The sequence below is a fragment of the Tursiops truncatus genome, chromosome 16 (genome assembly GCF_011762595.2).
Source record: "Tursiops truncatus isolate mTurTru1 chromosome 16, mTurTru1.mat.Y, whole genome shotgun sequence".
In the NCBI taxonomy this organism is placed as follows: domain Eukaryota; kingdom Metazoa; phylum Chordata; class Mammalia; order Artiodactyla; family Delphinidae; genus Tursiops; species Tursiops truncatus.
This window is the reverse complement of record NC_047049.1, coordinates 17,432,203-17,445,299: the sequence shown is the minus strand read 5'-3', so window position 1 is coordinate 17,445,299 and position 13,097 is coordinate 17,432,203. Positions and strand designations below refer to the sequence as shown.

Sequence of the window (13,097 nt, the reverse complement as noted above, 5' to 3'; positions counted from 1 at the left end):
AGCACAGGCTGTAGGAGCCTGTGCTGTAGGCGTGCAGGCTTCAGTAGTTGTGGCACATGGGCTCAGTAGTTTTGGTGCACGGACTAAGTAGTTGTGGCGCACGGGCGTAGTTGCTCCGTGGCATGTGGGATCTTCCTGGACCAGGGATGGAATCCGTGTCCCCTGCATTGGCAGGTGGATTCTTAACCACTGCGCCACCAGGGAAGTCCCTCACCCCCATTTTTTAAAGCAAGGAAACAGAGACTCTGAGATTCAGGAACATTTCAAAGGAGACAGAGCTAGAAAATGTTGACACTGATACTGAAATTTAAATCTGTCTATCTGGCTAGATTATTCTATTTTACGTCAGCTCTTAAGTGTTTTATAAAAGTTGTTGCACCTCCAGACAAGGAAAGGTTTTTGTAAAGAAAACTTATATCTGAAGTCTCTAAAGGGGACTGTACTTACTATTTCTGGCTCCAAATTAGTACTGATTTAGACTTCCAGGCAAATAACAAACACAAACCAATGCAACCATTAGTTTTATTTATTTGACAACTTAAGATAGTATATAGCTAATACAATAGACTTTCCTTTGGGATTTTCCATTTTTTGAAGTTTTCTTCACTGAGCATGTGTTGTTATTGTAACTAGAAACAAGTCATTGAGCGTGTAATATGTGGCACATAACACTGCTTCATTTAGAAATTTTATTTCAATACTCAATTTAAACTAAACAGATAAAGTTAAAATGGCTTCTCATGTAAGTAGGCTTGAAAAATCCATCCTGGCTATTTCCATAGAAAAATGACATGTCTGTCTACAACTGGGATTGAATACATCAGCCCTAACCTCTATCTTTAACCCCTACCCAGTAGATGATCCATGTTGAGAATCACCTGCAGATAATGTTTAAAATATAGATCCTCTGGCTCCACCTTGTTGTTTTTTTTAATTTAATTTAATTTATTTATTTTTGGCTGTGTTGGGTCTTCGTTGCTGAGCATGGGCTTTCTCTAGTTGGGGCGAGTAGGGGCTACTCTTCATTGCAGTACACAGGCTTCTCTCATTACGGTGGCTTCTCTTGTTGTGGAGCATGGGCTCTAGGCATGCGGGCTTCAGTAGTTGTGGCACGCAGGCTCAGTAGTTGTGGCTCACGGGCTTAGTTGCTCCGCGGCATGTGAGATCTTCCTGGACCAGGGATCGGACCCGTGTCCCCTGCATTGGCAGGCGGATTCACAACCACTGTGCCACCAGAGAAGCCCTCCACTGTGTTTTACTGAATTAGAATTCCAGATAGTTTGACCTAAGAATATGAGTTTTTAACAAAGCTTTCCAGGGATTCTGCATGCCGGAGTTTCAACTCTATCCAGCTTTGGGACCCAGTTTTGCTGAGAAGTTGTTAATGGGTGGATTCTTTTTAGATGGCCACGTCTTAGAACAGAAGATCTAAGTTGCTTAAGTTAATCAAAGGCTAGGCTGTTGCCTGGTCAGGACTCTGGCTAATCAGACTGAAGCTGATTAGGGCACAGAGTTGAATGAAACCCCAATTGGTTCCCCTTTGGGCCAGTTATTTGACTTGTTCCTTGGTCATGGGCCTCTGCTAGTATTTTCATCAACAGGGAAGTGATAAGGAGATGCAGTATAGTTTTTCCCACCTTCATCAGCTCTGCCACTTACTGAGTGAGCTTGAAGCTGTCTAGCCCTTCATGATTCTTGGTACCGTGGGGATAACAGTAGTTATTGGGAAGACCCAATGAGTCTTAAAATGCCTAGCACAGAGTAAGCTAGGTACCATAAATGGTGCTTATCACTGGTGATTAATGTCAGTACAGACAATCCTGTTGGTAGAGCACCAATGGCACACACTCTAGGCTGGAGCAGTGGCTGTGAACTCTAAAGCAGGACTTGCCTGTGGCTTCAGGGAAAGTCTTAGTCTGAGACTTGACTTCTTGAGCGTTCATGCAGCTGTTTCAGCAGAAAGAAAAAGAACTAACGTTTCCTGTGGACAGTCTCCACATTCATTTTTTTTTTTAATATCTCTTTAATCAGAGTGGCTATCTCTTTCCTGCTTTCTTTCCTTTGTCCTCTGTCACTTAGTCTGGAAGTTCACTTATTTACCTCTGAATTCCTAGTAACCTTCTCTTTGAATGCTTCCTTTGGGCTAGACCTGAATTCCTCTTGGCAATTTGGCTAAATCCTCTATGTAAAATTTCCTTCTCTTCTGCTTTTCTATTTATAACTCAGTCTCACGCTTCCCTGGTGGCGCAGTGGTTAAGAGTCCGCCTGCCGATGCAGGGGACACGGGTTCGTGCCCCGGTCCAGGAAGATCCCACATGCCGCGGAGCGGCTGGGCCCTTGAGCCATGGCCGCTGAGCCTGCGTGTCCGGAGCCTGTGCTCCGCAACAGAAGAGGCCACAACAGTGAGAGGCCTGCGTACCGCAAAAAAATAATAATAATAAAAAAAATAACTCAGTCTCATTCTGGCTTAGATGTTGGGTCTTCTCGGCCAGTTAGAGTTGTTCCTTAGCCTAACAAATATCATGGACTTTTGTGGCTTCTGTGGCTGCAATTACTATTTACTCTAGTAAGTGGATGTTCCCAGACTTATTGTAATTTTAAATAAGGCTGAGTAGTTTCAATGTTCAGAAGTGTAATTCTTCTATTGTCAAATGTAAGACAATAAATGTAAGTTGTAAAAATCTTGATGGCCAGTGTGTGTGTACATGTGTGTGTGTACATGTGTGCTCCTGTATGTACTCATATGTGTATGTGTTCTTGCAGTTCTTCATGAGTCTCAGTATCTCAGAAGACACGCTCATACAAACGGGCGAAGTACATTACCAGATAAAACTTAACAAATGAGGGAAAAGGCCCCACTTTAATAGCTGTTAAAGAAACCTAGACTAAAGTAATAACTTTCTAAAAAATTTTTTATTTTATTCATTTATTTATTTATTTTTGGCTGCTTCGGGTCTTAGTTGTGGCCCACGGGCTCTTTTCGTTGTGGCGCGTGGGCGTCTCTCTAGTTGTGAGGGTTTTCTCTTCTCTGGTTGTGGTGCACGGGCTCCAGGGCACGTGGGCTCTCTAGTTGTGGCACATGGGCTTAGTTGCCCCACAGCATGTGGGATCTTAGTTCTCTGACCAGGGATCGAACCCACATCCCCTGCATTGCAGGACAGATTCTTTACCACTGCACCTCCAGGGAAGTCCCTAAAGCAATAAATTTTAAAACCTATTTAACCAGAAGACATATTAAAAAGAGACTATTTAGTGTCTATGACTTGATGTATTGCTGGTTGGAGAAAAGCAAATTGTCACAGCTGCTTCACCAAGCAATGTGGGGCCAGGTATTAAAAACCTGAGCCGTGTGACCAACCATCCTCACTCCCAGCCGCTGCCACCCTTCCCAACACAGTTATTTCATTTAAAATACTCTATTCTAAGAAAATTTTCTAACTTTGAAATGATCAGTTGGAAAATATGCATCATACCATTATCATTACCAAGATCGAGGTGTCAATCTTGGAAACAATCTCAATGCCCATAATGAGATAAATTCAGCTATACAGTAGAACCCTTCATAACTTGGCCATAATAAGGCCATTGAAATCTCTACAGAGAAGAAATAATAACAGGGGAATATTTATATCAAACAGAGGAAGGAAGCAGGATACCAAAATATACATGTGAAATGAGTATAACCCTGTAGAACTATCAAAGGAGGTATGAAAGAAAATATCATCCTTAGCAATGGTGTTTATGTGATGAGATTATTGATGACTTGTATTTTGATTTTTTTCTAAAGTTTTATGAACATATATTTCTTTCATTGTAGGGAAGCTCAATCCGAGATTATCCGATATAGTCTATTAGTGTTTACTTGTGAGCTTTTGTTTGTTCACCTCATGTGGGCTAGTCCATACTCATGGCTTTCCCCAAATGCCTGTTACCATGGAGGTCACACATTCCAACATGGAACCACCCTTGTTTTGTAGCATTTCCCAAGTGTTTCAAATGTAGTTTACAAGGCTCCCTCTGCCTTTGAGAACTGAGTACTTACTGCGTTTGAATTTCCTTGGCACATAAGAGAAGCTCGCATCTTTACTGGATTTATCCTTTGTGTCTTGTCTCTTCCTAACCTCCTTTAACCTTCTCTGGTCCAAAGAATTTGCAACTGGAGCTGATTTTCATTTAATGTTATGTTTTTAGACAATGGGCCTTGCTTGGGATATAGAAAACGAAACCAGCCCTACAGATGGCTGTCCTACAAACAGGTAAGTCAGGCCCATGATTTTGGATAAATTCTTTTGCTTATGTGGTTATCTTGGGCTAATATGATCTCTTTTGGGTCTTGACTGCTTTTTTTCCTCTCTCTTTACCTCTCTCACTTGTAGGTGTCTGATCGAGCAGAGTACCTGGGCTCCTGTCTCTTGCAGAAAGGATATAAGCAATCACAAGAACACTTTGTTGGCATCTTTGCTCAGAATAGGCCAGAGGTAACCATGCTGAAATTAACTCAAGGAAATGAGTCAGGGCTAAGTCTAAAGACTTTAAACCCTACCCCAAATCCAGCACTCTGTCACTTGCTGATGACTTATCAAAGCTGTTTAAAGACCTCAGATTCTTTAAATATTGTTCCACTTAAAAGTTACAGTGCAGGACTTCTTTAATCCTGGTTGAATGTCTAGTGCTATTTGCTAGGTGACTGGACCTCTCTTACATGTCTCCCATTATGTGTCATTTTAAGTCAGTCTGTTGTATGAAGAAACTAAGGAAGCTATGAAGGACTGGCAAGTAAGAGCTTGAGGATGATGTGGAAAGGGATGAGTTTGTACTAGAATTGGAATTTGCACATTGTACGTGAACTAGCAACCAAGGCATCCATTGCTACTGAGACCAGCTGTAGCCATCTTTCCACAGTGAGTTGAAAATGGACTTTAGACATTAAGATGATTGGAATTAAGCTTATCTTCAAGTTCAAGTTAAGTCATTAGACCCAATATCCTCAGAGAAAGCCTTTGTATGTTTCAGAAGAGTTGGATGACATGTGCTCACCTAAGCCAGTTGCTTAACTAAAAATCCAAGAGGGCCCTGGCTGCACTTTTAGGTGCATCTACGTACTTCATCTTCATTACACCCAGCCTCAGTAAGAAGAGATATCCTTGACTCTAGTTCAGGAACTTAACACCAAACCTAGTATCTTAATCTACTAGGGCTTCCATAACAATATACCACAGACTGGTGACTTAAACAACAGAAATTAATTTTCTCACAGTCCTGGAGCTTGGAAGTTCAAGATCAAGGTGTCAGCAGGTTTGTTTTCTCCTGAGGCCTCTCTTCTTGGCTTATAGATGGCTGCCTTCTTGCTGTGTCCTCCCATGACCATTTCTCTGCCATCCCCTGTGTTTCTTTCTCTTCTTATAAGGACAACAGTTATATTGGATCAGGGCCCCATCCTTATGACCTCATTTAACCTTAGTTACCTCCTTAAAGGAGCTATCTACAAAAACAATTGCAATGGGGTTAGGGCTTCAACATAAATTTTAGGGGGAACACAATTCAGTTCATAATGCCTACACTGACATTCAAGGTTCGCCATTAGCAGATTCCAGCCCACCTTTCCAATTCATTTCCTGTCACTTTTTATGCTTTCTGATGTATACTTAGTGATGTCATGCGGTCCTATCTTTGTTCATTCACTTCCTTCTTCCTTGAATACCTTCTCTGCTTCCATCTCCATGACCAAATCCTACCTGTCCTTCAAAGCCCTGCCCAATTTCCGTCACTTTTCCCAAAGCAGTCCCAGATAGCCTACCCCACCCCTGAGTGTGACTCTACCTCAAGACTCCCTAATGCTTTCCATAACCCTTATGGATAGAACTTATTACACTCTCCCTTTGTTTTATAGTTGTCTCTGTACCTATCTTATCTTCTTTATTTAATTATATTTTATAACATCAGCAGTGGCAGTCCCTAGGGCATCACAAAAAAGGTGATTTTTTTTTTTTTAACACAGAGCCACCAAATAAGCATTTGTTGACTAAATGACTGAATTAGCACATTTCCTTTTCAAAGCATAAGCTATTCCTTATTTGAACTTCTCTCCATACAGTGGGTCATCTCTGAGTTTGCTTGTTACACATACTCCATGGTAGCTGTCCCCCTGTATGACACCTTGGGAGAAGACGCCGTCATATACATTGTCAACAAGGGTAAAACTTTGCTATTACATTTTTTTTAACATCTTTATTGGAGTGTAATTGCTTTACAATGGTGTGTTAGTTTCTGCTATATAACAAAGTGAATCAGCTATATGTATACATATATCCCCATATCTCCTCCCTCTTGTGTCTGCCTCCCACCCTCCCTATCCCACCCCTCTAGGTGGTCACAAAGCACCGAGCTGACCTCCCTGTGCGGTGCAGCTGCTTCCCACTAGCTATCTATTTTACATTTGGTAGTGTATATATGTCAGTGCTACTCTCTCACTTCGTCCCAGCTTATCCTTCCCCCTCCCCATGTCCTCAAGTCCATTCTCTACATCTGCGTCTTTATTCCTGTCGCTATTACATTTTAACTTGATTCTTTCTTGATGCTGAGTAATTCCTCATTATCTGTTTTTGTTAGCAGACTTAGAATGCTGTGGCCAGAAAAATGCTCAAGTCTCTCTTGTCCTGTAGTACCTATGATATAATTTAGAGGGAAGTTACAAAAAGCCCATGAGGCAGGTATATAATCAGATAGAAGTTTCAATGAAATGCTTCAAGGTAGTGTAGTATGACAATATAGTTTAGCAAAGTATGTTCAGTATGACATGTTTAGTATGTTTAGCAAAGGTAGTTTAGTATGACAATATAGTTTAGCAAAGACTATTTTTGCTGGCAACCCTGGATGAAAGGCCACAGTTAGTGAATAACTTTTTAATTGACTGTATCACTGTGAAACTACTAGTTTAATTTCCTATTCTTATAAATCAAAGTCAGTATAGCTCACCGGCATGTACCAATGTCCATGCTGAGTCTGTGGACCAAATTACCACTGTTAGAGAAACAAGTTCAAGTTCAATGGGCAAATAAGACATATACTAGATGTTACTTTCTGTCCCAGAACTAGTAGATTAAGTGAGTAGATCCATTTGAACTACAGACATAATCAGAAGGTTTCTATTTGTGTAAACAAGTATCAAAGCAAATGCTAACATTAAAAATCATAAATGCTTGTCTGCTAAAATCCCCCTTGCCTCCTCCTTTACCTTCTAATCCCTCCTCCCCTCTCCCCCAGGTAAAACACATCGGCAGGACCACATCTACATGATTCACACACGTTGTCTGTGTTCTTAAGCAGAAGGAATTTTGGGGCTCCTCTAGAAACTATAAACTGTTAAGTGCATGCAAGGAAATTAAGTGCTTCTGTTTCAATTAAGCTTATTTATTATCAGTGGAATGTTTCAGATTTTATACATTACAAATCTGATTTACAGACATAATCTCCTTTGGGGACCCAGTGGCTTTGAAATTTTCAAGAATCTCTTCCTCTTTGCAAGACAATCGGGTACACAGCAAAGCAGGAGGGTAACCCCCGGCCCTATTTCTGCTTTCAGCTGAGATCGCCACGGTGATCTGTGACACGCCCCAAAAGGCCTTGGCCCTGATTAAGAATGTGGAAAAAGGCCTCACCCCGGGCCTGAAATTGATCATCCTCATGGATCCCTTTGAGGACGACCTGAAGAAGAGAGGGGAGAAATGCGGAGTTGAGATCTTATCACTGCTTGATGCTGAGGTATGGGTCTGAAAGTCAGCTCACAGCTGGAAGGCTGGGCTGATGCTGTGGGCAGCTTGCAGGACTTCTACACAAGGGAGCAAGCTGTTGTTCTCCGGGGTGGAAGGAGAAGAGTAAATTACACTCATGCTGTGAAGCGTTGGGAATCATTTCCCCAAGACAACTCAGTGGGTGAGGAAGGTCTGTGGTCAGTGTGCACAGACTTCCAAGTAGAGGATTTATAAATGCAGAGGCTAGGTGGCAGTTAAAGATATGGTCCTGGAGCCAGGCTTGCTAGGTTCACGTTCCAGCTCCACCCCCATTAGTTAGGTGACCTTGGGCCAGTTGCTCCACATCTTCCTTTCCCCCTCTGTAAAATGAGGATGAAATAGTTCTTACCTCACAGAGGAGTTGTAAAGAGTTATATGAGAGAAAATAAAGTGCTCAGGACAGTAATATAAAGTGTAGTAAGCCTTGAAATGTTAACTGTTCATTTTATTCAAAACGATTTAGCAGTGGTCCTAGAAGACTGAACCAGAGGAGTCTGATGGGAAGTTTGGACATTTGGGATCGGCCCTCTTGAGTTGATACTCTAGAGGAAACTTATACTCTACCCCAAGGCTTCCATTATACCTGAATGTTGCCTCTGGGCCTGATCCAGGTTGGAATTTTGGTTGTATTCCCACAGAGGTGTTCTCAAGCAAAAGGGAAAAGGAGGGCTGTATTTGTCCTAAGTCTTCCCAACTCAACTAATGTCTTTCTTTCTTGGTTTCCTGTTCATGCAGAATTTAGGCAAAGAGAACTTCAAAAAACCCATGGTAAGTTTTCTTCTGCCCAAATTTGAGTCTTTCGACATTCAACTTTCAAAACTCACGGTAGACTAAGCCCTGGTGCTTTCCCCTCCAGCCTCCTGCACCAGAAGATCTGAGCATCATTTGCTTCACCAGTGGGACCACAGGTCAGTGCCCAGGAAGTTGCCGCAGAGGCCCCTGGTCAGCCAAACACATGGCTTGAGCCACTGACCACTAGTGGGCTGGTAAAAATACCCTACAATAAGCCCTATCCATAGGGGCTTATAATCTAAGATTTCTGAGTACAGATGCCTGCATAGAAAAACCTATGCATAAGCAAATAAATTTCACTGAACACGGTGGGAGGTGTTTACATGCTATGGAATTCAGGGCTCTTAAAGGTGGCATCAGAAAGTCAACTTTCTCCCCCAGCCCCAACTCTCTCAAGTTGACATCACTGGAGTGGTTTCACTCAATCAAGATAGCCCAGTGGTAGTTCTACACAGATCACTCCACGTCCTCTTTCTCCCCTGTATGTAGTTACCTAGCTATTAGAGCTCAGTAAATTTTAATGTGATCCATGATGATCTAGAAGTTATATCCATTCCACTGTGCCCAGGTTATAAAGTGATGGCTAGGTAATATTGTTAGATCTGAAGTCTTCAACATGAAAACAGCACAGGGAGGGGGGCGGGTTACTTGGTATTTTCTTTTTGACTGTGTTGCTGTCTGTGACTGTGGCTATGCCCTGTGTGGTAGCACAAGGCTAAGGCTGCTGTCAGAAGTAGAATCTGTGGAGGGATCAATCATTCATAAGCAGAGTCATACACTGTTCATAAAAAAAACACAGTGACAGGAGAAGCTCTCGGCTCCCTGGAACAGAACCAATCGAATGTAGCTCCTCATTTCAATGCCAAAGCCTACCTATTAGCCATTTAACAGATCTTTCCACCTCTTGTTTCCTACAGGTGACCCCAAAGGAGCCATGTTAACCCATGAAAATATCGTTTCAAATGCTGCTGCTTTTCTCAAATGTGTGGAGGTCAGTGGTCAATTGAAAAGGAGGCCCTCGTTAAAATGGGAATCTGTCATAAGATTTTAAAGTTAGAGGAGGCAGAGGGGGAAGAAACAGGTTGAAGGCCTGAGTGTGGACAAATACTGGTGCATCTTTGTCTAGAGTTTTGCTCTTTTAGGGTCACTGCAGATCTCTGCACTCAGTGCAGTTAGGGCACCCCTTAGGGCACAGTGCACACCTGTACAACTGTATGCAGCAGTCCTAGAAAGAAGAAGTGTTTAAATCTTCTTTGGAAGAGAAAGTTGGCATTAATCCACTGTTGTCTCCTTTCCATTTCCTGATCTATAGCATACTTTTGAGCCCAGTTCTGAGGACGTGACCATATCCTACCTCCCCTTGGCTCATATGTTTGAGAGGGTTGTACAGGTAAGGATCCTATATTCCTAGCAGGTATGTGAAAAGAGGGTCCTGACTTGCTAGTCCCACGTTTATTCCAAAGGCAGCTCTGCAACATTAACAATCTTTTCTCTAATGTGAAGGACATGGGCAGGGAGTTGGCATGGCTGAGTCCTAATCTTGGCATCACCCCTAACCTGCAGCAGAGCCTTCCTCTGTTGAGTCTGTGTGTCCCACGGAGGAAATGCTTCCTCCTGCCTTTACACAGGGTGCCTGCAAGTCCAGGGAGCTCATAGCCGGGAGCTTACTTACTATCTACCCTCAATTCTGAGCAGGGATACGAGGCATTGCTTTTTCTTTTTTCTTTTATTTGGGTTAGAATTTTTGAAAAGACCTAGGGTTAGAGAAAAGGAGTTCCCCACAGAGGGGTGGAGAAGGAGCCTTTGATCCAGGTAAGGTGTCCAGAGTGGAGCTGTTGAGGACTGTGCAGCAACTGGGGGGAGAGCTGGCCTTCTGTGAGTGGACGCCAAGCTTTTAGGCTACTCTGAGGCTGATTTGAGAACCGAAAGCAAAAACACAGGTGTTATTAGGGGTGGAAAATCCTCTCTCTGATCCCTGCTTAAATACCTCTTCAACCAGCTTATCTGTTGATGCATGAGATGCCAAAATGGAAGATTCAGTTCCTTGGGCTAAAGTGTTGATATCTGATTAATAAAATATCAATTCTAATAAGCATATTTTTTCTCACTTTACCATTTCTGAAACTGAGATGGTCTTACAAGTGTAGGCGTGTTCTAGTTTGAGTGGCAGTGTTTTTTCTTAGTGCTACATAACGAATGGTCTCTTACAAAGGATGATGCCTTAGACCCTCACCCAGAGCTGTGGGCAGAGTAGGGCTGGGCCTTCAGTCTCAGAATCTGTCTTACCTGTCCCGCCACCTCAGCAGAAGTGAGTTTCCATCTTGCCTAGGGGGTAGGGTCTCAGAGTTCTGGGTACATGAAACTTCAGGGGTCGGGTGTCCTGTCCAGAGAAAAGTGCCCATGGACCTCCTCAATTCTGTCCCATACAGACCCCACCCAAAGTGGTCCTTTGGCTCTGAGCTCTGCTCTTTGGTTTTGTTTTTAGGCTGTTGTGTACTCTTGTGGAGCCAGAGTTGGATTCTTCCAAGGAGATATTCGGCTGCTGCCTGATGACATGAAGACCCTGAAGCCCACAGTCTTTCCCGCGGTTCCCCGACTCCTTAACAGGGTCTATGATAAGGTGCTAACCTTGTTTCTGTTGGGCTGGCCCTGAGCTGCCGGAGCTGCCTGGGGCTTAGGCCTGACTAAAGCTCTTAGGAACTCTATGTTACTAAGAAACGTGCTCCACTTCTACCCCCAACCCCTACCAGCATCCACTTATAGCCACACATACAAGTGCAGCCATGAAAGACCATAACAGATGAAACTCCCTTTCCTCTGGATGAGATTACTTGGATGTGATCTGGAGAAAGAGATTAATTCAGAGAGTTGGGGAGCCCCTCAAAAGTCAGCTGACTTACTGGTAAATTGTTACTCTGATTTCATAACACTTACTGGTTTAGTGTGCTTCTTGCTGAGGTGCCGGGCCCCACAGTAAATATTTCATACGTGTTCCATCATTTAATTTCTACAAAGCCCAGGAAATCATGCCAACACTTATAATCCCTACCTTACAGATGAGGAGACTGAACCTTGGAGGTTAAATAACTTGTCCAGGGTCAGATCTACTAAGGAGTCGGGCCAGAATCCCACTGCCACATAACAGTTTTAGCTGTCATTGATCACTGCTCTGTTTTTCATTAAGCTTGGCAAAATGGTGCTTTTTCTAATCCAAGCATTTCTCTTGCCTTCATTAGCTGAGATTCCTTCATAAAGGCATGAAAATTATTTGATTTTTTCTTTTATCAGTCTTCAAAATAATGAACTGGTACCCCAGCGATCTTCAAAAATGGCCAGTGGGATGTGTTCTTTGTAACGTTATGGCATTACATACATACATATGATACTGAATCAAAAGTCCTAACAGTGGTACCCAATCAGCTGTTTAATCAGCACTCCCAGGTAACTTTAGTGTAGATAGATGCTGACTACCTTTTGAGGACATGCTATCTGAGTTGTCAAGGTTGTTTGCTAAGGACAAGGAATTTGGAGGAGCTGGAGCTCTGTGTGTATGTACTAAGTTCGCTTCTTTCTTAGTGTGGGCTCATCATTATTCAGCACACCAGTGCATGAATAAGAGCCTCTTCCTTATGAAGCTAGGAGGCACTATCTCTTGCTCACTGATGAATGGCCTTGGTGAGTATCTCCAATAGGTTTCCAACTAAGAGGAGCTGTCACTCTGCAGGTACAAAATGAAGCCAAGACACCCTTGAAGAAGTTCTTGTTGAACTTGGCTGTCGCCTGTAAATTCAGTGAAGTGAAAAAGGGTATCATCAGACGCAACAGTGTCTGGGACAAGCTCGTCTTTGCAAAGATCCAGGTACGTTGGGTAGATTATGGATGGAGCCAGGTAAGTATCTGGGCTGCCCACTGACTCAGCACACTTTGCTTTTCCTTTGATGGTCAAGCATCTCTTTAACTGGAGAGCTTTTTGCACTTTCTGTGTTCACTCACCTTTTGAGATCTCTCTTGGACAACTTTGTCACTAAAGGGATTTGGTCAAAAAGCAGAAAGTGGATTTTTCTTGTTCTAGCACTTCCATTCTCTTAGGTGGTCTGTTGAGGTTGCAGGTAATTTGAAGGGCCCAAGAATACAAATTATCTGAGGAAATCAAAAAAAAAAATAAATTGCAGGTCTGGTCCCAGCTATGGATGGTGGTGACAGTAATAGCTAACATTTTAAGTTCTTTTCTACGATGCTGGACTCTATTCTAAGTGCTGTGTAAATTAACGAGTTTAATGCTCATGACAACACCAAGTAGGTAGGCTGTTCTACCCATTTTGCAACAGAGGAAACTGAAGCCGAGGGAATAGTCTTCAGCAGGTCTTTTGTGTCTATTAAACAGGAAAGCCTGGGCGGGAAGGTTCGTTTCATGGTCACCGGAGCTGCCCCCATCTCCTCTCCTGTCTTGACGTTCCTCCGGGCAGCAATGGGATGTCCGGTAAGCCAAGCACCTTTTTTTTGATGATAGCTTAT

The 13,097-nt window shown here is 42.9% G+C and overlaps 1 protein-coding gene across 3 annotated transcripts in view; it reads left to right on the top strand.

The window, feature by feature from the left end:
• The window catches only part of ACSL5 (acyl-CoA synthetase long chain family member 5), a 44,761-nt gene that overhangs the window by 23,682 nt on the left and 7,982 nt on the right, over window positions 1-13,097 (top strand). For all 3 annotated transcript variants that reach the window (XM_019939998.2, XM_019940001.3, XM_033841475.2), the window contains 11 exons: window positions 4,192-4,256; window positions 4,377-4,478; window positions 6,095-6,194; window positions 7,583-7,761; window positions 8,526-8,558; window positions 8,647-8,698; window positions 9,500-9,573; window positions 9,895-9,972; window positions 11,068-11,202; window positions 12,307-12,441; window positions 12,967-13,062. In XM_019939998.2, coding sequence (XP_019795557.1) covers window positions 4,192-4,256; window positions 4,377-4,478; window positions 6,095-6,194; window positions 7,583-7,761; window positions 8,526-8,558; window positions 8,647-8,698; window positions 9,500-9,573; window positions 9,895-9,972; window positions 11,068-11,202; window positions 12,307-12,441; window positions 12,967-13,062 — 1,049 coding nt within the window. The remainder of the gene's footprint in view (window positions 1-4,191; window positions 4,257-4,376; window positions 4,479-6,094; window positions 6,195-7,582; window positions 7,762-8,525; window positions 8,559-8,646; window positions 8,699-9,499; window positions 9,574-9,894; window positions 9,973-11,067; window positions 11,203-12,306; window positions 12,442-12,966; window positions 13,063-13,097) is intronic.